Source organism: Ceratosolen solmsi, unplaced genomic scaffold (assembly GCF_000503995.2).
Source record: "Ceratosolen solmsi marchali unplaced genomic scaffold, CerSol_1.0 scaffold6, whole genome shotgun sequence".
NCBI lineage: Eukaryota > Metazoa > Arthropoda > Insecta > Hymenoptera > Agaonidae > Ceratosolen > Ceratosolen solmsi.
In genome coordinates, this window is record NW_011948414.1 from 11,072,365 (window position 1) to 11,095,887 (window position 23,523).

A 23,523-nucleotide genomic window follows, 5' to 3' on the forward strand; every position below is an offset into this window, starting at 1 on the left:
GAAATAATTGGATATATTTATATATATATATATATATATATATATATATATATAATTATTTAGTCTAAGACATTTAAGATAAAAATAAATACAGATGTAATGAAATTCGATTTTATATTTGTATAGTTTTAAATTTTATTAACTATTTAAATTCATTTTAAAAATTACATTAGTGAAATAGAAATAAAATTACTTACATTAAGAGATCAATATTAACAATCGCTTTATTAACCATATATTCCTAAAAATTATTAATTTGGCATTTTAATTAAGAAAATACAATGCTCTATTATGCATTTTTAAAAAATCTTAAATGAAATTATTTCATAGTAATTAATGAAAATATAAACTTAAGTCACAGTAAAATTGGTAAACTTCACAGTTTAACAATTAACCCCAACGTTTATATTTTCATTGATTGTATTATTATAGTATGTTCATAATGTAAATTATAACAACTTTTAATAAATTTACTCTTCTTTATACGTGAATACGTATTACCAATATTATAAATTGTTTGCAAAAGCATATATTTCTTATTAATTTCTCATCTAGCGATTAATAAGTTATGATCATTTTATTAATTGAAAGATATAAATTTATATTTTAACAAATGTTTATGAAAAATATATATTTGTTTATAATAAAGTTTGATAGTGAAAGAAGCAAAATAATTAATGGTTATGCTTTTTTCTAAATTTTTTAAATTTAAATAATTTAAAAATTCTGTTAAAATGACTAATTTAGCAAATAATTATGTTAACAAAGGCTAAAGTATTTATAAGATTTTTATGTTCAGTCAACAAATTAGTAAAATTGATTGATTAATCAATAACTATTAATTTATCGAAGAAATACTTAATTATAATATTAACTATAGGTCTTATTAAATATAACTTTACAAAAATCGGTATGTAAATATTTACTATAAAAATCAAAATAAGATAAAAATTGAAAATTTGAAAACACTTATTTAAAGTATAAAATTCAATAGAACAAAATATATTGAAGCAATGTAAGATAACCAGAAAATCTTTGAATTTTATATTACTATTCATCGATACAAATTCGTATTATTATGAATCTTATTTGACCTTACTTTAAGATATTTTAATGAGAAAATAATACGCTAGATTGTATGTTAGCTTTTTGTATCGACTGTTTTATATAAATTAAAATAAAAATTTACGCAAAAGAAACAAGTATATGATAATTTATATAATTAAAAAATTATTAAGGAATAAAGATAGAAAAAAGCTATTTAAGTTATGTATAACTTCAAAAATATAAATCAAAACTATAATTAAAGGTTTAATATCATATAATAATTATTTTATAAGTCTATGATAAATATTTTCCGGAATTAAATTTTATAGTATTTTTCATAGAACTTAAATGTGCAACTTAAGTTGCATAAATGTCTACATGTATATGTACAACTTTAAATTTTATTGTACTTCTATATATGGAAAAATCCACAAATACTTTTAAAGGATTTGTGCGATATTTTCAATAACCAGGATAGTTCTATAATAATTTTATATTTTTATACATGAGAAAGAATAAATATTATGCATTTAGAGAAAATTTTAATTTTCAATAAAACTGATCTTTCTGTTAATAAGATAGTTTTTAATTTACAAGACCATGTAAGTCACCACAATTCCATTTTGTACATGAATATGTATCCTTTATAAAAAAAAAAAAAAAAAAAAAAAAAAAAAAAAAAAATAAACTATTCATCTGACCGTAAATAAATAAATTACATATTTAAAATAAAATGTAAGATTATAAAGATCTTCACTTATTTATACGCAAATTATAATTTTTCTATTTGTAAATATGTCTGCAATTTTTCACTTGAAATGTTTCTTATATAATTGAACTAATTCATTTGTATGTTAGTTAAGATAATACTTTAAACTGCTATTGCAGACCTATTTATGAAAAACATTGTAATTTTCAAAAAATCTGTATAAGCTTCAAAGCAGTTCAAAAAATTCCTTTTAAGTTTACAATATCGTTATCTAAAAAAATATTTTAAGAATATTCAATTTCATCTGTCTCTAAATAAAATGAATCAAAGTATTTTTTTTTTTTTTTTCATGCAAAGAAGTTTGTACAGTTGGTATACTTTTCATTAACTGTTTTACTGATATATGACGTTTAATATATTTAATTAGTCTGGTTATCTTCTGAGCTCCTTTGTCTCCTGTACAATGCTATGTTACTTTCAGTGTAATCCATAACGCGCCTCTGACGTTGTCTTATATATTGTTGTTGTTTATAATAAATTTTGAAGGCTCCTTTAATTGTTATGAATGCAACTCCACCCTAAGTTAATTAAATATTTTATAAAAAATGCCCATTAATTGTAGTATCATACCGAAACAAATTATACTGTATTTATAATTTTACTACACCTACCAATAAAGTTCTTTGAAGATTTGAGTTTATCCCGTAAAAAAATAATTTTCCACAAATAGTTGCAATAGTGGGCAGTAAAAGAGCTCCGCATAAAACTCTTGTAGCTGGTACTGGATCGGTCATTGGGGGAACGTCCTGGGGTCGTGCTAGATCATCTTCTGAATAACTGCAGTTAAAATAATATATTCATACATGTAGTGTAAATGAAGTTTTATCAAAATTATAGTGGAAAATTATTTTTATATACCGATATTTAAGAAAACGCTGTAACAGTGGAACTTTGTATGCATGTCTTCTAAATAAACTTAGGACTTGATCCTCCCAATCTAGCATTTTACCTAATACGAGCATAATAGGAATTGTCGGTAGGCCAATGAGTAGCACAAGTGGATCGGCTTGTTCCATCATCAACATGCCATCTTTATGACCAATCACTTGCATCACTGTCACTGCACCATATGTCACAGCTGTCCAATATATGCTATTAGTGGACATACTCGAAATATTAAACCGTCGATTGTATCGAGTATCAGCACCAAAGTACCTGTAATTTTTGTATGTCCTCAATAGAATGAATAAATTCAATATTTATGACGTAGACTACGCGAAAATATTTACTTTTAATGGTCGCTTAATTTAACATCCTTTTAAACATTTTTTATTTAATAATGTACATTAATTATATTTTAAATACACAAAATGAAAATAAACACGATGTACTTTCTATTCTACTATTAAAGGATTTAATATTTCCGATACATATGATTCAATTTTAAATGAATTTTACAAATTACAAATAATTTGCTAATATTTATGTAGTTAAACTATGTAGTGTACAAGCTTTAATTAACAATGGTGTTAACATAGAAATATGTAATAAGAACTAATATTTAATTCAAATTGTTAAAATTAATATTAGACTGTGTATAAATTAAAATAGAGTAGTCTCACAATATTCCAAAGAATCATAAGTTATTTACCCATATCAGGATACACTATGATGTATTCTGTGTTACATTGTGGACAGGCAACATGAACACCTGCACGTCCTTTTTGTTTTTCATCTACCCAACGTTGAATACAGCGTTGATGTACCCATTTAGCTGTACCGCGACAATGACATGGTTTCACCCATGGAGCTGTTACATCATCTTCATCTGTTGCAAAGCATACCCAACAATACCTTTTACTATAAAAATAATAAAAAATATTAAAATATATTTATAAGAAAAAATGATTCTAAATTAATAAATAATGATAATACATACTCATCCTCAGAATTTAACTGTCTAATACTTGTTGTTTGGTTAGGAGATGACGCTCCATCTGTTAGGTCTAGCGAAAGCTCAAAATCTGTCATATTAGATATGAAATTTTTGTAATGATATTTATAAGCAATAAATATTACAATTATAAGAAAATTATAAGAAAATTTTATATATTAATGTTAAGTTTAACTTCAGGAAAAATTGTTAATATCAAATAGCTCATTTATATACTAATTTATTTTAAGATTATTTTTTAATTACACTAAATCATCTATATAATTTTTATATAACATTTATGTAATATATTTTCTATAAGCAACCGAATAACCTTACATAATATAAAAGGTAAAATAATATAATAAATTTTTTAAATACAATTGTAATTATATTCGAATTAATTTATTCATTGCAATATAAATAATAATATACTATTTTGTTCAGTATGGTATGTTAAAAAAATAAGTAATATTTCTATAGATATGCACAATTTAGTTATAATACTTTAAAATCAAACTAATAATCATTCGCTAATTAATAAAAAAAAAACTATTATTATAATTAAACATTTATATTTAATTCTAATCAATTTAATATTACATATTGGAATTATTTATCTTAATGTACAATTTAAAGTATTTCTTATGAAAAGTAATTTGACAATTAATTTTCTTACCATTATTAGAATTTACTTGATCTTCATCTATCCTAAAGGTAGAGCTTAACCTCCTTAATGTTTCATGAAGATTAGATAAACCATTAATGTTAGCACGTTCTATGCGAACCATTCTTTCTTGATCCCAGTTAACCGTAGCATGAGGATTAGTATTATTTGACATTGTTCTCAGCTTCTGATCGTTAGATCATTGTACACTAAAATTATAAAACAATGAATATTAATTTTATTTTACACTTCTGTAATACATATTGATAAAAATGATCAATTAATATACTTGAGGAACGTTATATAACCACAACTACTTGTTTAGATAATAAATGAATAAAAATAATTATATTTTTAATTATAAATTGATTAAATTTACTTTCATCCGATTAAAGCTGTTTATCTATTTATCTTGGCAATTATTCTCTATAAAATTGAATTTTGAAAAAATTTGTAAAATAAAAGCAAAAATGAAGATACATAAATGTTAAAATAAAAAAAAATTAATAAAAAATATTAATAAAAATACCAAAATTATTAGTATACATTTATTTGCGTGTTATATGCAATAAATAAGAAATGAAAAGCATGATAGTGCAGTTGACACACTTATTAAGTAAGCTAAAGTTCATCAGCAAGACTACAAACATAAAGCAATTTTCTGTAAAAGATAAATATTCGTATTTAACAAATTGTTACAAATTCTCATGCACTGACTTAGACAGATAGTAAAATTAACCTTAATTTGCATGAACTTAAACGGACGGACGTAATTCACACAAGCGCGCACGCACGCACACACACATGCATATATATATATACGTGTGTGTGTGTGTGTGTGTGTGTGTATATTTAAAATAATAATGAATAATTATAACGTTATGTCTTAACACAGTTTTCGTTGTCAAAGGGTCGTTCTTGATATCGCTATATCGCTTTAAATAAAAAAATCGTGTCTAATCGACAAAAAAATCAGGTGGTCAGAGAAGGTTCCAGCGTTAAAATAATCTGTTTCACGTATGAAAAGAAATATTTAAAAGAAAGAGCCAGACTGTAAGAAGTATTGTATAAAAGGCAATTGTTGCAAGCTATGTTGCCATGAAGCGACAACAATCGTAAAGATTACTATTATTTTATCAAGGTCTTAAAATCATATGAAGCAAGGAATATAATACTTGCGATATTTAAATTAGAGGTTAGAGAGAATATTTTACTGCTGGCTCCTCGTTACTTTTTATTCGCCTCGTACACACTATCCGCAACGTTGTTGATATTTACAATTTACGGCAACAGCGGCAACAGCGGTTGCGATTAAACGATGAAACGTATATTCTCAAAGGTTTGCTGTCTCTTAATATCGCAAGGGCGCTCTGCACTCTCATGCTACACCAATCTGCATAATCTGCATTTACACGTGCAGTTGTGCATGCATTCAATTGCATAGACGTGTAAATTCGCGCAAGACTTGTCAGCGTATAAGCATTCATAGAAATATAGCGAATTTTTCTCGCTGGCATAGTATGCACGTGGACGCGCGCGCGGGAAAATGTAACTTTTTCTAATTTTTTCTAACTTATTCGTCGTTGCATGGAATATTTCGATTCAAAATTAAATACATAATAAATTTAAATAATTAAATACTTTTAATATCACACGATCATTTTTAATGTCCTTCCTATTACATTATTATTCCTTTGGGGTGATAAATCTATTGAGCTTTAATTTAATTTTTTGTTGTTTATAGTTTTATTGTGTTGGTGGTGTGTAAGCAGAAAATTTCATTAGAATTTCTTGTTGATTCGACGAACTGAAGTTATTAGTTTAGCATTATATACTATAAATTATCTTAAGTTTTTAAATGATAGGTTTGTAGTTTATTCAAGTTTGCTAAAAGATTTTTATCCGAAATTTTTCGAATTATATTACGTGTCCAACTACTTTAATGAAAAATTACATTTAATTTGAAAAATTTGTACCGATTCAATTATTCGAACGTGCTCTGTAATAAATAAATGACATGCGATTCAATTTCAGAATTACAAATAACTGAAATTTTTAAATTCTTTCTCGTATTTTTACTCGAATTTCAAATAAAACGAATTTATCTTCATATAGTTAATTGAATTTCATTTGGCAGTACATTAGCAAAATTAGATAATATTCTTAGAAAAAGAAGAAATATTTTTATAATTATTATTATTGAAATACATATTAGCAATCTTATTTAATTTATTATTTTATTTAACTTATAAGATATTTCGAACATAATTTCTATACAATTTACAATATACTATTTTCATAGATCATTTTATATACTATGCATATTTACGTTAATGTTTTATATCGCATTAATAATTATTAACTAAATAATATATCAACTTTCCTTATGCCTTCCATTTATTTCACATTATGTACGTAGACATTTTTAAAAGTTGACAGTGAAAATATTTCGTAGTACAGATTAAAATGGTAGATATTAGTTTGTGGATATTAAAGTGAGTTGTATTTTTATTTATTTTTTTTTTTTAAATTATTATTATTCGCTTTGATTTAATAATATTGTGTACCGATTATAAGATTATTTGTTTCACAGAGAATTCAATTTAAATTCAGAAAGTATTCTTTCTTTTTTTTAATATGAAAATGTTAATGAATTTTACAAATAACGAAAGAATTTAGAAGTGTTTAGAATCTCAATTAAACTTGTTTTCAATATATATAATTGCTTAAACTCAAAGGCAGACTTAAAAACAAGAAAATTATATGCACATGGCAGTTAAAACGATTATTTTATATTAAATCTTCTGATTTGAAATGAAAAATTAAACTATGGATCATAATTTTACGTTCACAATTGTAAATAAAAGTATTTTAAAACATTATTTTTTTTTTTTCATCATAATATTATTATTGTATTAGTCAAATAATTTATAAGTATATTTTGAAAGGTAATATATTGGAATCAAACATTTTAATAAAAAATTATTGAAAATATTAAGGATGTCTAAAATAAAATATAAATAATTCAAAATATGATGAAACAATTATCTTTATAAGGATAATGATACAAAACATTTAATTGACACAGACATTATCAAGTCATATGAAATATCTGATTATCAATTTTTTACAATTGAATTTTTATATTAAATCCTTTGATTTGGTTTATGAAAGGAAAGTGTTTACTTGTAATTATTAATTAAATATAAGTAAAATAATGAGCATAAGCATTATTTCAAAGAATATTTTTATAATTTATGTTAATTAAGAAAATATCAATCTAGTTATTAAATAAAAGAAGTATAGAGAAAATCTTTATTTATATTTCTATCAAGAAATACATATAGATTTTTTAAGTCACAAATTTCTTTAAAAATTTTTTTGTACACAAAAATACTAAAAAAACTTCATTGTTTTAGATTACTTTGTAATTTGTAAGACTATTTTATTTATAATTTTTATACAATTCGATATATTTACAGTAATATATTACTTTCTTTTGAATTTTTTAATTTCACTCTGTTGTTTTGCAGCATCGCCGAAAATTTCTTTAACCTTTCGCTTACGTTCTATATCACTTGCAATTTGCTGCTTTATTTTTACTTTAGATAAGAATGCATTATCTTTTCGTACCTCTCGAATAGCACTCTTTGTTTCTTTCTTAAGCTTGTGAAGCAATTTTTCTCTTTCAGCCTTTGCTTTGGACATGGGTTTGTGCTTCTTACCATCGTATCTGTAAAAATTATATTATATTTATTAAAATAACAGCTGTAATCTTTTCATCAAAAAATTATCTTAATATATTAGCCTAAATAATTATGTATTTATTCTAAAATTGCAATCATTATCGATATCAAAGAATTTTATATACTTATTTTACTACTCTCAAGAATGACTTTCAATATAACAATAACAAAGCTCACTTACACAACTTCAATTCGTGGTTCGTACATTCGTAATGCTTTTGGTTTCTTTTTATTAAACACAAGATATTTCAATTTTTTGTCATTCAATTTTGTCAAGTCAGCTACTAAATCATTTACTTTCTTTTTAACTTCAGCTGGATATCTTTCTAAAGAGCCGTATTTTAATAATGTTAAAATAGGCTCAAAAATATAATAAGCAGAATCTAGTTCTTTGTATTGCTCCTTAAACTCATGTAATAAATTTATTGTAGTTATAAATGTTCTTAGTCTATAGCTATCGTCTAATGCCTCTGAACATAGATCTTCTATTAGCATTCTAGTTGTTACGGAATTCACTTTTAAATTTTTCTGATCTTCCTCAAGAACCAATAAATTACTAAATTCGTTGGCTGTTTTAAATGGTGGAAGTACTTTAATAAGCTTTGAAAATGGTTTCGGTAGAGAAATGAAAATTATTCCTCGAAGGAAATTTATAACGGACGGTGACCATCTTTTATTGAGTATTGTGTACTGAAAAATATAAATAATTTATAAAACTAATAAGTAATGTTATATATAATAAAAATATATCTTATGTTAAAAGATAGAAATAAAAGTATTGAAATTTAGATATTTACCTCTAATATAAGTGTACACAAGAAAAGACCCTTAGAAATATCTTGTTTTCTTCTTACTTTACATTTGAATAAAATTTGTGACATAAAGACTAAACACGGAGTAACAATTGGATGTCTAAAATCTGATGTAGGGTATAAAATTGATACTAATTTAAATAGAAATAGCTAAAATAAATATATAAATTTTATTACATAATTTATTATGAAATACTTATGTAGAAAAAAATAGAGATTATAAAGAATTTATTAAAGTAAAAAAAATCTTATATTAAATCTAATAAACAATAGTTTTTTAATAAATAAAACAAAAAACGTTTGTAAGATGTGACGATATTGAAAATTATTTTACAATTTAAAATAAATATTACTTACCGTATCTAATTTAGGATAAGTTTTTATACTTTTTTCAAATATACTGTGTTTCTCTTTTAATATATCATGTAAGCAGAGTTTTGTTGATTCTGGATTTGCATGAGTTAAATCATATAAATGCGGACATAGCCTATCAAAAAGTTGAAAGAATTTTGTTAATTCTTCTAAATCGTTCCCAAATGTACAGTCATTTAAATATTGTAAAAGAAATGAAAATAAATTTGATAGCTTCTCTTTATTTTCATTAGATAATTTCCAGTGATTGCATTTAATAATTCTTTCAATAACAACCGATTGATAATCTGGATTGTAATCTTTAATTAAAGCTTGTAGTTCTTTATATGTTACTGGAGCTGTGAAAGTATATGGTAATTCTTGTCGAGCTTTCTCCATCATTGCTTCCTTTATGCCGATACTTACATCAGCTTTGGAATTGTTGCTAGAGGCTATTGAATCATCATTTGCTTTGATGTTATTTCCTTTTATACATTCAATATTTTTACATAAAGCTTTTTCAACTGCTTGGATATTATTTGCATTTGCAAAGGCTTTATCTTCTACGTTTTCTTCTTTTTCATTATCGGATGAGTCAGAATCTTTTAAATCGGATAAATTATCTGATTCTTCTTCAATATTTTCATCCGAGTCTTCATCTATTTTATTTCCTTCTTCATCTTCTTTATCATCATCGTTATCCTGATCTATTTCATTATTAACTTCTTCTTCGGAATTATTTTTTTTATTCTTTGTTATTTCCGCGTTACATAATTTAATCAATTTTATTTTATCATCGTTACTTTCATTATCTGATGATTTATCTTCAATTCTTTCAATTTTAAAATTATCTAAATCATCAGCTGACTTGTGATTTCTCTGAAATTCTGCTTCATCCGAAAATCCTTTCATTCTCATCAATCTATCTTCTTCTAATTTTTCAAGAGCTAGTTTTTCTTTCTTAACAATTTCTTCTTCTGATTTTAATTTATCAGTTGGCATTCCTCTTGCTTCATACTTCAATGTTCTTAAGGATATGTCATAATCATCAACTTTTGGTTTGTCTTCAATTTCTTTCAATTTGGATGATGAAACCAATGGTAATAAGTCATGCCACTCAGAGTCTAATTTTTCTGTTAAATCAATTGTTTGTTCCCTTATTTTTTGTCTTTCGGCTTTGCGCTTTTTTGACTCATAAATTAACTGATCTATCAAGTCTTTTCTGGACATCTGAGATGTAGATTTTGATAATACACCACCACCAAAATGCGCATCTTCAACAAATTTTTTATCCAACTTCCCTGTCTTATTTTCGTCATCGCTATAATCATCCTCGTCACTTCTTGGATTATCGTATTTTTCAATGTCAATTAAAGATTGTCCTCTGTGAGTTAATATTTCTTCATCATTTAAGTTAAAGATATCTTTCTTTTTATGCGCTTTTATTCTTTCTGCAGCAAATCTTGCCATCGCTTTATCTTCTTCTGACATACCAGAATTTTTTTCTCCTATCCTACGGTCTAGGAAAATATTATCTTTGTCTTTAACTTTGTATTCAAGGAGTAATGTGTTTTTACGCTTAGTAATTGCTTTGGTTCTAGCAATTCCTGGCAATCCATGATCAACCTTGCTCTTTCTACCCAGCACATTTTGCTTGGTTTTATTCACATGTATTTCAAAAGGTGTAAGAGTTTTTTTATTTAACTGTTGCTTTCTAATTTTGGCATAATTATCTGCCAAATTTGATTTTTTATTTTTTATTTTTGCCATTATTATTCCTTAATATGTATTCTAAAAAAATATTACAATTGTTATTATTATTATACAAAATAGACATTTTGATATTTAAATAAATGTGTAAATAATTGTATTAATGCGAAAAATATAACCTGTATTATAAGAAATGAAATTTTTTAAACTTAATAAACTTTTATTTAATTGTAAGATAAAAATGCTGATCTAGTAGTAATAAATATTTTAATCACTACATGATCTTTATTTATTGTAAGATAAAAGAAAACATGTATTACCATCAATACATACAACACGTGTACGATAACGTAAACTTGTGACTTTCATACAGAATTCAATAAAAATTGCACTTTAAGAATGTAGATGGCAGATAAAATAGCGGGAAAATTACAAAATCAATTTATCTAATTAATATATATATATATACGTGCATTTACCTATCGTGTATAATTTCATGCATGTATAATTTTTTGTAAAATAATGAATCTGTTTAGTATATGGTTTCAATAGCAATTTCTGATTTATTTATAAAATCTTGACATACAACGAATCGTATTTGTGTGATCTTTGGATTTTTTAGAACTGCATCGTGAAATATTTATAAATAAAAAAAAGATAATTTGTTGCATACATATTAATTAAAATAATATAAAAATTAATTACATTTTTTAATTTAACATAATATAATGCAAAAGTAATTATTGATTTGCTGATTCATTTATTGATACTGCTATTTTTCGTTTTTTAAGGACATTTTGATCCTGTATCACTTTTTCCCAATTATATTTTTAAATGTAGCTAAAATATTTTTTTATTATGTAATTGAAATGTAAATATAATATTCATTAATATTCATACGCATTCGGAATAAATTTATAATGTCTATCAGATAAATATTAAAAGTTTATTTATCAAATTTTTACAAATATAATAAATAAATTAAGTTTAAATGAACCAACTTAAATTTTATATTGATTATTGAAGATTGTTGTTTGAAATTTTATTAAACATATTTGACTAAATGAATTCTTTGTGTTTCTAATATTACATTTTAACTTATTTGAAAACAAATAAATACATAATAACTGCATTTAGATGATTCTGATATATCGGTTGGCGGTGTTGAACTAAAAAAAAAAATAGCAACGCTATAAAGGAGAGAGAAAACGCTGCAACTTATGCCTTAACGTAATTGAAACGGTGACACTTTTCCAAGATTTTTAAATAACAGGAGGTCTAAATCTACATTGTCGTTCACCATCGTTAGCAACGGAGGAGAAAATTAAAAGAAATACTCTCTAGAATTGAGACTGACAGAGACAACGTTGGTAATATACAATATTATATAAAATATTTATAAAATAAATTCCTATATAAATATGAATTTAATATGAATGACCATTGGTATAATTTTTCCTTATTAATTGTAATAATTCAATTGAAATATATGTAATAAAAAATACAAAATCGTATGAAATATTCTTATAATAAAAGACAGTTTGAATCGGTAACAATAAATATATTTTTTTTCTCATTGATTTTTTGTTTTTTGTTTTTAATAAATTGCATCTTATAAAATCGTACAGCACTGAAAATTTATTGGATTTATAATTCTGTTGATAAACTCTAGATAATAAAATATCCTGGTGTAAACGTCAGGTAATCCTTTGGCACAAAGATAACAAAATGAAGCAATGCCAACAAGTACTCCTTTAGTATTGATTAATGGTCCGCCACTGTCACCCTATAAATCGTTTATATTTTACTATTATCAAACATACAGAGTGTATTTTATATAAATAAAAAAAAGAATCAAATTATAATTTAGCATGAAAAATAGGCCAATCGAAGGTATTTTCATTGTCAGTTTTAGCAATTTTTAATAAACTTACAATACACGTGCCAACTCCATTTCCGTTGAATGCACAAACTTGTATGGCGCGAATTGCATATCGAGTTGCCGTAATGCATTCTTGAGTTTTAAGGATTTTCATTTTTGCCATTTGCAATATCTCGGATGGTTCACCTTCTGGGTATGATGTTGTTCCCCAACCTATAATCATGGTTGTGGTGCCAACTTCGATATTATCAGTTGGTAGTTTTACCGCGTGTTGAAATCTATTGAAGTGCATGCAGCCTTTCACCTATAAAAGTAAATATTTTACTTCTAAAGTAAATTATTGTACCAAAACGTTGAAACTTTTCGGCGTGATTTTCATTTTTCTTATAAGTAATTATATATACAATTGAGAAAGTGAAATTTGAATAAACAAGTAAAATAACGTATTAATTAAAAAATTATCTTTTTAAATATTTAAATTGCATTATATTTTTCACGTTACTTAAGATTTCTAATTTTTCAATCAACAAAATATACCTTCATATTCCATTCAATAGATTAATTTATGTATCTAATAATACGATTTGTCAGCTATATTATAATACAATTTGACTTATTATTTCAATACAAATTTTAAACGTCAATGATTAAAAACCACTTTTTGGTAATGTTTTGCAGACCAATAAAAAAATATAACAAACGATTGAAATTAAATATTTAAATTTTGAGAAAATTTTAATGAAAAGAAAAAAGAGTTATCCTAGATATTAGAATTTTTAGAGGATTTTTTCTATTTACACATTTACCAATTACAAAGAATAGAATAATTATCTTTTTATTTCACTATAAGTTCTCAAGTGTATTTTATATGGTAAGATGCACGCGAGCGCGCGCGCGCACATCTAGAATATAATTTTATAATTATTTTATTATATATAGTATATATATAATATATATACTAAATATATATATTATAGAATACCGTAACAACAGCGATGTCGTGATATAAACAACTTTCTCTCATCATGTTTCCCGTATATCCAGGATGAATATTAACCCTTTCCAATTCATAACTTGGTCCAGTCGAAGACCTTGCATTACTACCAATGTAGGCCCTAATTTCATGATACGGGTATATGTCAACACAGTGAGCCGCTGTGATTATGTGCCGTTTAGTAATGATTGCACCACCGCAATATTGTACTTTGTCTTTAATATGTTTTAATGCAACCATGAAAGGATAGTCTTTTATTTCAACGTTCATTCCGCCAATAATTCTCGTATATTTCTTGCCTAAGACATCTAAAAATAGTTCACTTCAATGAATATAGCAAAAAATTATTTATTTACTTTCTGATTAATAAGGATCTATTTCTATTGTATTATCTATAAGGATTACAGATTTAAGTTTTATCAAAATGACGATGATAAAAATAATTTCTTGACTTTCTAATTGAAATTCAGAAATTTCAAAATTTTATTTTATTACCCTTTTTTAATTATATTTTTTATGAGTGTTATACTTTTATTTGACACATATGTGCATGCGCGTACATAAAGATTGTGTTACTAACGAAATTTGTTCGATGCTGTCGTCTAATACGCGCTAATTACATATTATCAAAAATTAATACAAAATTAATGCAAAAGAATTAGAATAAAATATATCACTGAAAATAAACTTTTAAACAATATTTAGTTTTTATATTATGTTATTGTAACTCACGTTTACGATACTAATATAAAGCATCTTAAGAATAGTTTAATTAAAACGTGTCTAGTAAAATTTGAATATATCATTATGTAAAAGATATGTGTTTTCAACTTTAATATTTAAAACAATTTCAAAATTTTTTGACAATAATTCGTAATGAGCTTTCAAAAGTACGAGTTACTCATATGGCTGAACATTAAAAAAAAAAAAAAAAAAAAAAAAAATCAATTTAATGCTCCTTTTACACTAAGCGTTACACTTATAGATTTACAATAATATATTTAATCTAATATACAGGATTTTATTCCCAAGGGAGCAAACATTTTTTAATTAGTAAATTAATTATAATAATTTTCATTTATACAGATAATCGTAATATAATGTATATTTTAAATATCGATATGAATATTTAGTTTATCCACTTACTTCTAAGAAGATAAAGTTACTGAATTTGTGTCAATTCTTAAATAAATTAATGGCAAATATCCTTATTCTCTCTTATAATTTATATTTATATTATTCTTACAACTAAACGTAGCTATTATTCAATGTTTATATTTTTCAATGAAAAATTATGTTGTTATTTTGACATTTATTTATAAATAATTATGGAAAAATATTTAGAGGAATTCATTAAACTTACCGGTAATATTTATGACTAAACAGAAAAATGTTACCAATCGTAAAATCATTTCAACATTTAAATTGGTCAATAATAATTGAAATTTAATCGTACTCGTTATATAAGTATATGAAAATACTAATTATCATATCATAAGATAATACATTAACGAAGATTATATTTATTCACGTGTATTCTGTATACAGATTGAATAATGCAAATTTTCAGATTTTAAAAAATAATTTCTTAAAATATTTGTCGACAATGACTAAATATCACTTGTATTTTCAGAGCAACATTAACATTTGTAAAATAATATTAAAAACAATTGTTAATCATAGATATATTATTGCTACAAATCTCTATGTTTACTTAGATAAGTCACTATATAGCTAAACGCTACAGATAAAACTAAATAGTACGTAAGAATAATTTAATATTTTATTTTAAATAAAATTTAATAAAATGTAAAATTGAATAATATTTTCTGCGAGAGTGTTAAAGTGGTATTATTTCTTTTCTGATAATATGGTCTTTTATGAAGATTAGAATTAAGATATTATTGTTTCAATAAAACCTTTTTTTGTGATTTATTAATTTTTTAAATTAATTAATAATTAATTATATAATTAAATATTAAATAAAAATTAATTGATTAAATAATTTATTAATCTATTTATTCATAAATGAATAATGTGAAATTAATTTATTGCACATGTGTTTATATACTATTTGTATATATGTAAATAATATCTATAACTTTTATAAAATGTTGAATTTTTTTTTTTTAAATTATTATTGTCGTACCCTAGATCGGAATTTATATTTATACTTATGTAACACGCTTTATAATACTTATAATAAATTTATAAAATTTGAAAAGATTTTAAATATCATAGTTAGATTCGAAGATATTTTCAGATTAGATTCACATAAAAAATTTTTTTACAGTAAACATTATTACGTTAAAAAATTTTTGATAATTTTTACGTTAATTGAAGATTGAATTGACGATTTTTAGGTCTTTTGGATACCACTAAGAGAGATTAAGTAAAAAATTATAATATTTATTTTATATTTGCCTTACATCCGAATCAAAGTTAAACATATTATTTAAGTTTAGTAAAAGTTTATATTTAAATTTGCAATATTACAATTTTACTTTATACATTTTCAAAATAATGATTGAACCATATTTAAATAGCTGTGCTTAAGTTGAATTCGATCATAAGTATATAGATAATGTCAGTGTTTTAATGTCAGTTTCTTATATGTTAATATGGAGTAAGCTTGAACGTTTGACATGAGCATCTAATGGAAATATCATCAATGTAACAATCGTTAAACATTGATATGTAAAATTAAAGGAAAACGATTTACTAATTATATTTTTATCAAATACACAACAATAATATATTACAATATTTTATTTGATAATTAATATATATTTTTATATAATTAAAGACAAAATATAAATATTGAAAAATGATAATAGATTTTGTTCATTTTTTATCAATTGTAAAAATAGACAATAAGTTATTAAGAATATAATATATATTATAATATGTAAGCAAATGCAGATTTTAGTATAAAAAATCAGTTTTTGTATTTTGTCTCGTGTCTGAATAATATTTAAATGATAAAGTATTGTATATTTATTTGCATTCTAGAATGCAAATAAGAATTCAAAATGGCTTTGTAGAATATCGAAGTTCGAATCGAGAAATTTGATATTTAACAATGAAAATATATTTATTATATTAAGATTATCTTATTATTAGTGCAAATTGTTTACAGATGTTTCGTTAATCATCATGAAGGAAAGCAAAATTGGCTTTTCTTCCCATTCATTTCCCATTTTCTTTCATTCTTTTTTTTTTCTCCCATCCTCTATATCGTTTACATTCAAATTTACAGTCTTTATTTTCTATGCATTGTATGCTTTAAATATATTTTACTTATATTATACTAAACTTGTACAGAAATTAATATTTAAAAAAGAATATAGATTTTGTATTTTTACATATAGTTACATTACCGTACATCTACATGATTATTATTAATATCTTTTTATATGTATTTTATATATATGTATATATATATATATATATATATATATACATTCTATGTAAAGAAAATAAAAAAATAAGTAACAAAAAAAAAAATTTTTATTTGAATTTATGTAGATAAGAAAGGTTTCTGAAATCTGTTTTATCAACTGGAATTTCGAGATTATGCAATTTAACATAAAAAGTATATAAATAATTATTATGCTTAATTATTCTGTTACATTTCTGCCTTTTCAATTAGATCGACAACATTTTTTTTAGTTCATTGATTCACGTTCTTTGAATAATCCGCTAATTTAAATATTAAATTTAAACAGAATATTAATTAAAATATTAAAATAATCCTTTTCTTCTCCAACAATTGTAGTTGGATTTCATTGTAATCTATTATTTACGTTAATTCACAACACATATAAAGCTATTAACAATTATAAGATAAATATTATTAATAATTTTTTGTCTAATAAAATAATTGATTAAGTTTGAATGTACCTTTTATCGTTATGTAAAATTATTTTGTATTTGTTAATTGAAATTATCTGGTCATGATTACTATAAATATCGATGTTATCCACATTTTATTAGGAGTTGTTCAAAATATTTAAATAATGCCAACAAATGTTTTAATTTTAATATGATATAAAACAAAAAGTGTTATACTAATATCATTATCACTATTATATGGCTATATAAAGTTTACATTAAATACGCCAATCTATAGAACAATTAAAACTCTCTTACTATTAGTTTCAAGTTTTAAACATTATAATTATTATTTAAGTAAGAATATTTAATTATTATATTAATTGAGTTTCGCAATATCATTTAAGACGAAGGGCATCAATTCGGAATAATGCTTATACGAATAAATGATACACTTTAACCTCGTAATTTATTTTTATTTTGAAACAGAATAACAAATTTAAAAAGCTCATTTTTTGCTGTTTGGAATTCTAATGATACAATCGAGTAATATAACGTTCGGTGCTTTTTTTTTGCTACTTAAATGTGCCAGTCTTTAAATTTTAAAAATAAAGAAATAAATTCTCAATAAAGAAATTAAGTTTTCTAATTACACAGCGTTATACAAAGTAATTATTAATAACAAAACAATTGTATTGTAATTAAAATATTTATTACAGATAATGATATTACTGAAAAGTATCGAGGCTCGACTTAATTCAAATCATATAATTAAAAAATATAATTGTTATTATCGTGATTTCATTTCTTCCTCGCTTTTATTTTGTTCGTAGTAATATTTGCCTTTTTTCGTCGATTATTTATTTCGACTTTTGACAGATTAATTCTAAATTGATCAGATGTAGAAGTAAAAAGGCAAATAGAGGTAGTGACATCGAATATAATAGAAAAAAAAATTATCCAGCGTAATCTCTTTTAAACAAAGAAACGTAGAGTATCTATCAGCGATGATAGAGCAGAAGCAGATACTATTATTTTTTCTTGAAATATGAAATAATAATTTTCAAGATTCATGTATTGAAATAATATAGTTATGAAACATTTATTTGATTCATATTTTACATTCTTTTATTTTCAATTTATCTATTGTTAAGACATAAAAATTTTGGTTATAAATTTAAATTTAAATAATAATTCTTCGTTTTGCCCACAAATTATACTCCACATAAGAATAATTTCTTAAACGATGTTATATCTTAATTGTTGACGAAATAAAAATTAATTTTTTTTTTTTTTTTTTATTTTATCAGCAAGACTATCAGTATTGTATTAAAGATAAATGATTGAATAAAAATTTTTTGGTTATTGTTTCACCATAGTTTCTTAATAGTATTTGTATTAAATATTATCTATATTGTATACATTACTATTATACATTACAATGGAAAGTAACTAAATTTCTTTAATGTTGTCGCGCTTAATAAAATTATTATATAATAAGTAAGCAATTTATAAAATAAAATATCAATTATGTATTGTTCTATATATTTATATAGTTATTTGACATACTCCATTATGATTATGAAGTCACTCAAAATGTTATAGAACTTTGTATACTTGCAAATATTTTATTTTCATTATGCATACACTTAAAAACAGTTAATTACATTTATTGCTGTCATGATAAATTCCAGATAGAAGTAAACTCTGGTATAAATCTCCACATTACCTATAACATATAAGTTGCAAATTGATGCGATGCCAACAAGTTCTCCATTATTGTCGATCAAAGGTCCACCGCTGTCACTCTAAAAATGAATTGGTTATTAAATATATTGACTCCGTCTCTCAAGCACTTATATGCAGTTTAAATTTTATATCGCAAAATATAAAAAGAAAAACGTAATTAAGACATTTATAAAGTTGAAAATTAAATTAACTATTAGGAATTTACTTATAATTATCATTAATATACTTTTTATATATAAATTTCATTATTAATCAATATGTTAGTTAAAAAGTTATTTGAAAAACTTACGATAGAAATGCCGACTCCGTCTTGTTCATGTGTACAAATTTGATTGCTCGCAATACTGTATGGAAAAAATTGGGCGCAATCTTCATTTTTAAGAATTGTTGTCGTCGCTACTTGCAATATTTCATAAAAGCAACCTACACACGACGTTTTGCCCCAGCCGAGAATTTGAGCTCTGTCATCAAATTCAGTATTTCTAATTGGTAAGTTTATTTTATTTTGGAATTGATTGAAGTGCAAACATGTGTATAGCTAGAACAGAAATTTTTATGTTTCTATTGTTAATTAATTTTTTATTGAAAGAAAATTAATTATTAGAATATAATATTATTAAAATATCAATACTTTTTAATGATTATTATTTGTGATAAGTCTAACATTATTATTACAAAACTTTACTTGGAAATAAAGATAATATGCCTTATATCCCTATATGACATTGTCTGTATTTTATTTATGTATTTTTTAATTTACTTAATTTATCTATAAAATTTTATCAACATCATCTTATTATCGTAATATTAATGGTCTATCATATTTTATGTAAAAATATATTATATTTCCCTACTCACATTAAATATCTATTTACTTTCATTTTGTTTATAATTATTATTATATGGAATATTAGTTTTCACATCATATGCTTCAATTTTACAAAATATTTCATAATTCCAAAATCTAAATAAATATTTAAAAATTTTACGAAAATAAGACAACAAATAAGACATAGTAATAAAATAAAATAAAATAAAATAACAATTCATATCAATATGGGATCATATATTATATATTATATTCTTAATTTCTAAATTAAAAATTTAAAAAAACCATAACTCTCATTTTAAAATTTAATAATAATATATTCTAAAGCTAAATTGATTGAAACACCTAATATATTGCCATGATAAATATTTATGTCTTTCATTATATTTAACTTTTTGTATATTTAATTTATCCTAATTAATGGAATTCTTTATTTCCAGCAATTTAAGAATTTCATAATGAAAATTTAGTGTTTATTTAATTATTTTATTAAAATAGGCTCCATATATTATTTCTATGTAATAAATAAATATACGACTTGATTATTCAAATTTTGAAATTGATTATATAAATATATATATATATATATATATATTAATAAAGTTCCAAAGTATATCAATTTCTAAAGGCAATTGTTGCATGAAATTTTCGTCAATTATTGTAGTTATAAACTTTTTGATTTATAAATAATTATTTATCAGATTTTTTTTTTTATAGATAAATAGTTTTACCAATTTAAATGCATTATTGATTTAATGATTAGTTTATGTGATATGTACAATATCTTGTAATATTAATTTTTAATTTTTTTAATAATTTTTATAACAAATTCTATAAAATGGTAATTTTTATATGTTATGTAAAAATTTGAACGGTTTTCATTTAATTTATATTTAAATTACATTATTCATATTTTCTTTATTACAATCGTTTTTTTTTTTTTTTTTTTTGATATTAATACAGTTTTTAAATTGATATTACTTTTAATTAATTTTATACTTATAAAATTCTTCAATGTTAAATTATATATTCTTTTTAAATTTGTTTCAAAGTTAATTTAGTCCAATATGTGAATTACTCTAATTGCATATTTTTATTATCGCTTTATCTATAATTCGTATAGAATTCGTTATATTTACAAAAATCGTAATAATTATAATTGAAATATTATGTCTTATATTTTAAAAATGTGTATTGTGTTATATATTTAAAATATTTAAAAGTAGACTTTTTATATATTTTTGTTTATGCAAAAATTAATTTTAATAGTAAAATGTTTCTAACTAAAAATATTTATTATTTAAAATTTTTTTACTCAACAATTATTAAAAACTATTGATATATATATATATATATATATATATATCCTTGATATAACACAATTTTAATTAATTTTAAGTATTTGAAATATTAGAATATCGAACATGCTAAATCTTATTTTACCTTATTAACGAATAGTCTAAGTGGCATATGAATGCTTTTACAAAGTAATTTTAATTACTGATAAGTGTTTCGGAGACTTATGAGTATTTTTAGAATTTCAAAAACAGGAAGAAGGCATTATTAAAATTTTAACTGACAGATACTTTTATAAGTACGTATTTAAAAGTATAAATAAATATGAGAGTATAGATTGATTTGTTCAATAAATAAGTTTTCATTTGCCTGTGCTACAGCGATGTCATTGTATAACTGATTATTCTCTGAAAATACTCCAATATATTCTGGATGAATCTCAATTTCTTTGATTGCGAAACTCGGCTCATTGACACTATTCAATGTACTACCGGTATGAACTGTTACAGCACTGTAAGGAAGATTATCAAAGCAGTGAGCAGCTGTAAGAATATGTTGTTTGGTGATAATTATACCACCACAGACTGTTTTCCGATCGCTTCTTTTTCTCAGTCTTGCCATAAATGGGTAATCTTCTATATTGGCGTTTTGCCCACCAATGATCTTTACATGTTTGCCTAAAGTACCTATAAATAATATTTCAATTATCGACAGGTCGTCTTTTGCAATTTCATTATATTTAATGAGATTTGATTATTACAAAGTAGTTTTATTATATATGATAAAATTAATGTAATAATTGTAAATAAAATAAAATTAGTTTTAATATTCAAACATTTGAAATTAATCGAGGATCTATATATATAGTGTAATTATATATAGAATATATAATTTGTATACTATTTCATACGAGTAAGTGTTATTAAACGTTTGATTAAATTATTAATGATAATATACATTTGATTATTTCCAATTTTTTCATTATTAAATTTATGATTCATAAGATAAATATGATTCAACTTAGTTTATAAAAAAAGTAATAATTTGTGTTTTAGTAATACAAAGTTCACTTATTAATATATTTATTATTATATATAAACCATAAATAAGTTACTTGTATGTATGTACATCAATCAGATTTAATTTATCAATATGTTATTTTAATAAAAATTCTTTCAAATATTTGAAATTTTGGTGTCTATAAAAAATTTTGAAATAAAAACACAAACCATATTATTTTTTACTTTAATCCTTATTAAACTTTATTTACTTAAATTTATTATCATTTATTTATGTTCTTTGTAATTCATTCTCTCTAAACTTTTTGTAATTTTGTTATTCATTCTTGTTATTTAATTCATACTTTCGTAAATTTTATCAATTGAATATATAATTAAATATCTTAATGTTATATTAATATGCCGTAAAATTATATAAAAATCCTTTTAAATAACATATTTACTTTTCTATCATAATAGATATATTTACAATTAATTATTTCGTACATGTTTATTCTTAGTATAAAAAAAATTAAATCTCTTTCCTTGGTACTAAATCTCGTATTATTAATAAATTGATCGTAAAGCAATATATTGTTTTATTTTTATGCAAAATATATTATTCTTACCAGTAACTATTTCTAAGCACAAAAATATTACTAGTCGTAAAATCATTTCGGAATTTACTAATTAGATAATGAAAATTGTGTCGTTATTATGAGCATTATATAACTACTAAAATAATCATGTATCATATAATTAAAGAATATTAATGAAGATTTATTTGTTCACATGCTCAACTTTTTTAAAATATAGAATGAATGATGCAATTTTCAAAATTCTCATTAAGAATTATTTTAAATTATCATAAATAAGCAAAAAATAACTTTCTTTTTTTTAAACATTATAATTACAATCGTGTAAATTAATATCGTATATATTAATTAATTTATTGTTTACAGAATT

At 23.0% G+C, this 23,523-nt stretch overlaps 3 protein-coding genes across 3 annotated transcripts; all 3 read right to left on the bottom strand.

Moving 5' to 3' along the window:
• Nucleotides 1–2,124: 2,124 nt before the first annotated feature.
• Nucleotides 2,125–5,646, bottom strand: LOC105368051 (E3 ubiquitin-protein ligase MARCH5). Its single transcript, XM_011506953.1, is given in 8 exon segments — nt 2,125–2,334; nt 2,428–2,593; nt 2,675–2,906; nt 2,909–2,971; nt 3,408–3,616; nt 3,696–3,780; nt 4,369–4,565; nt 5,536–5,646. Coding segments are annotated over 7 exon segments (1,077 nt in total). The 5' UTR covers nt 4,532–4,565; nt 5,536–5,646; the 3' UTR covers nt 2,125–2,175.
• Nucleotides 5,647–7,829: 2,183 nt separating this feature from the next.
• On the bottom strand, nt 7,830–11,168 carry l(3)07882 (Nucleolar protein 14 homolog l(3)07882). The gene is made up of 5 exons (XM_011506954.1): nt 11,155–11,168; nt 9,272–11,056; nt 8,900–9,064; nt 8,284–8,792; nt 7,830–8,089 (listed from the first exon to the last, which is right to left on the bottom strand). Exons 2-5 carry the CDS (start codon nt 11,033–11,035, stop codon nt 7,846–7,848), a joined length of 2,682 nt encoding a protein of 893 aa, XP_011505256.1. The 5' UTR covers nt 11,036–11,056; nt 11,155–11,168; the 3' UTR covers nt 7,830–7,845.
• A 1,384-nt stretch (nt 11,169–12,552) lies between these two features.
• On the bottom strand, nt 12,553–23,274 carry LOC105368054 (plasma kallikrein-like). Its single transcript, XM_011506955.1, has 7 exons — nt 23,187–23,274; nt 21,929–22,245; nt 19,724–19,972; nt 19,415–19,493; nt 13,840–14,159; nt 12,910–13,161; nt 12,553–12,761 (listed from the first exon to the last, which is right to left on the bottom strand). The coding sequence occupies exons 1-7, from the start codon at nt 23,230–23,232 to the stop codon at nt 12,588–12,590; spliced, it is 1,437 nt and encodes a 478-aa protein (XP_011505257.1). The 5' UTR covers nt 23,233–23,274; the 3' UTR covers nt 12,553–12,587.
• Between the last annotated feature and the right edge of the window lie 249 nt (nt 23,275–23,523).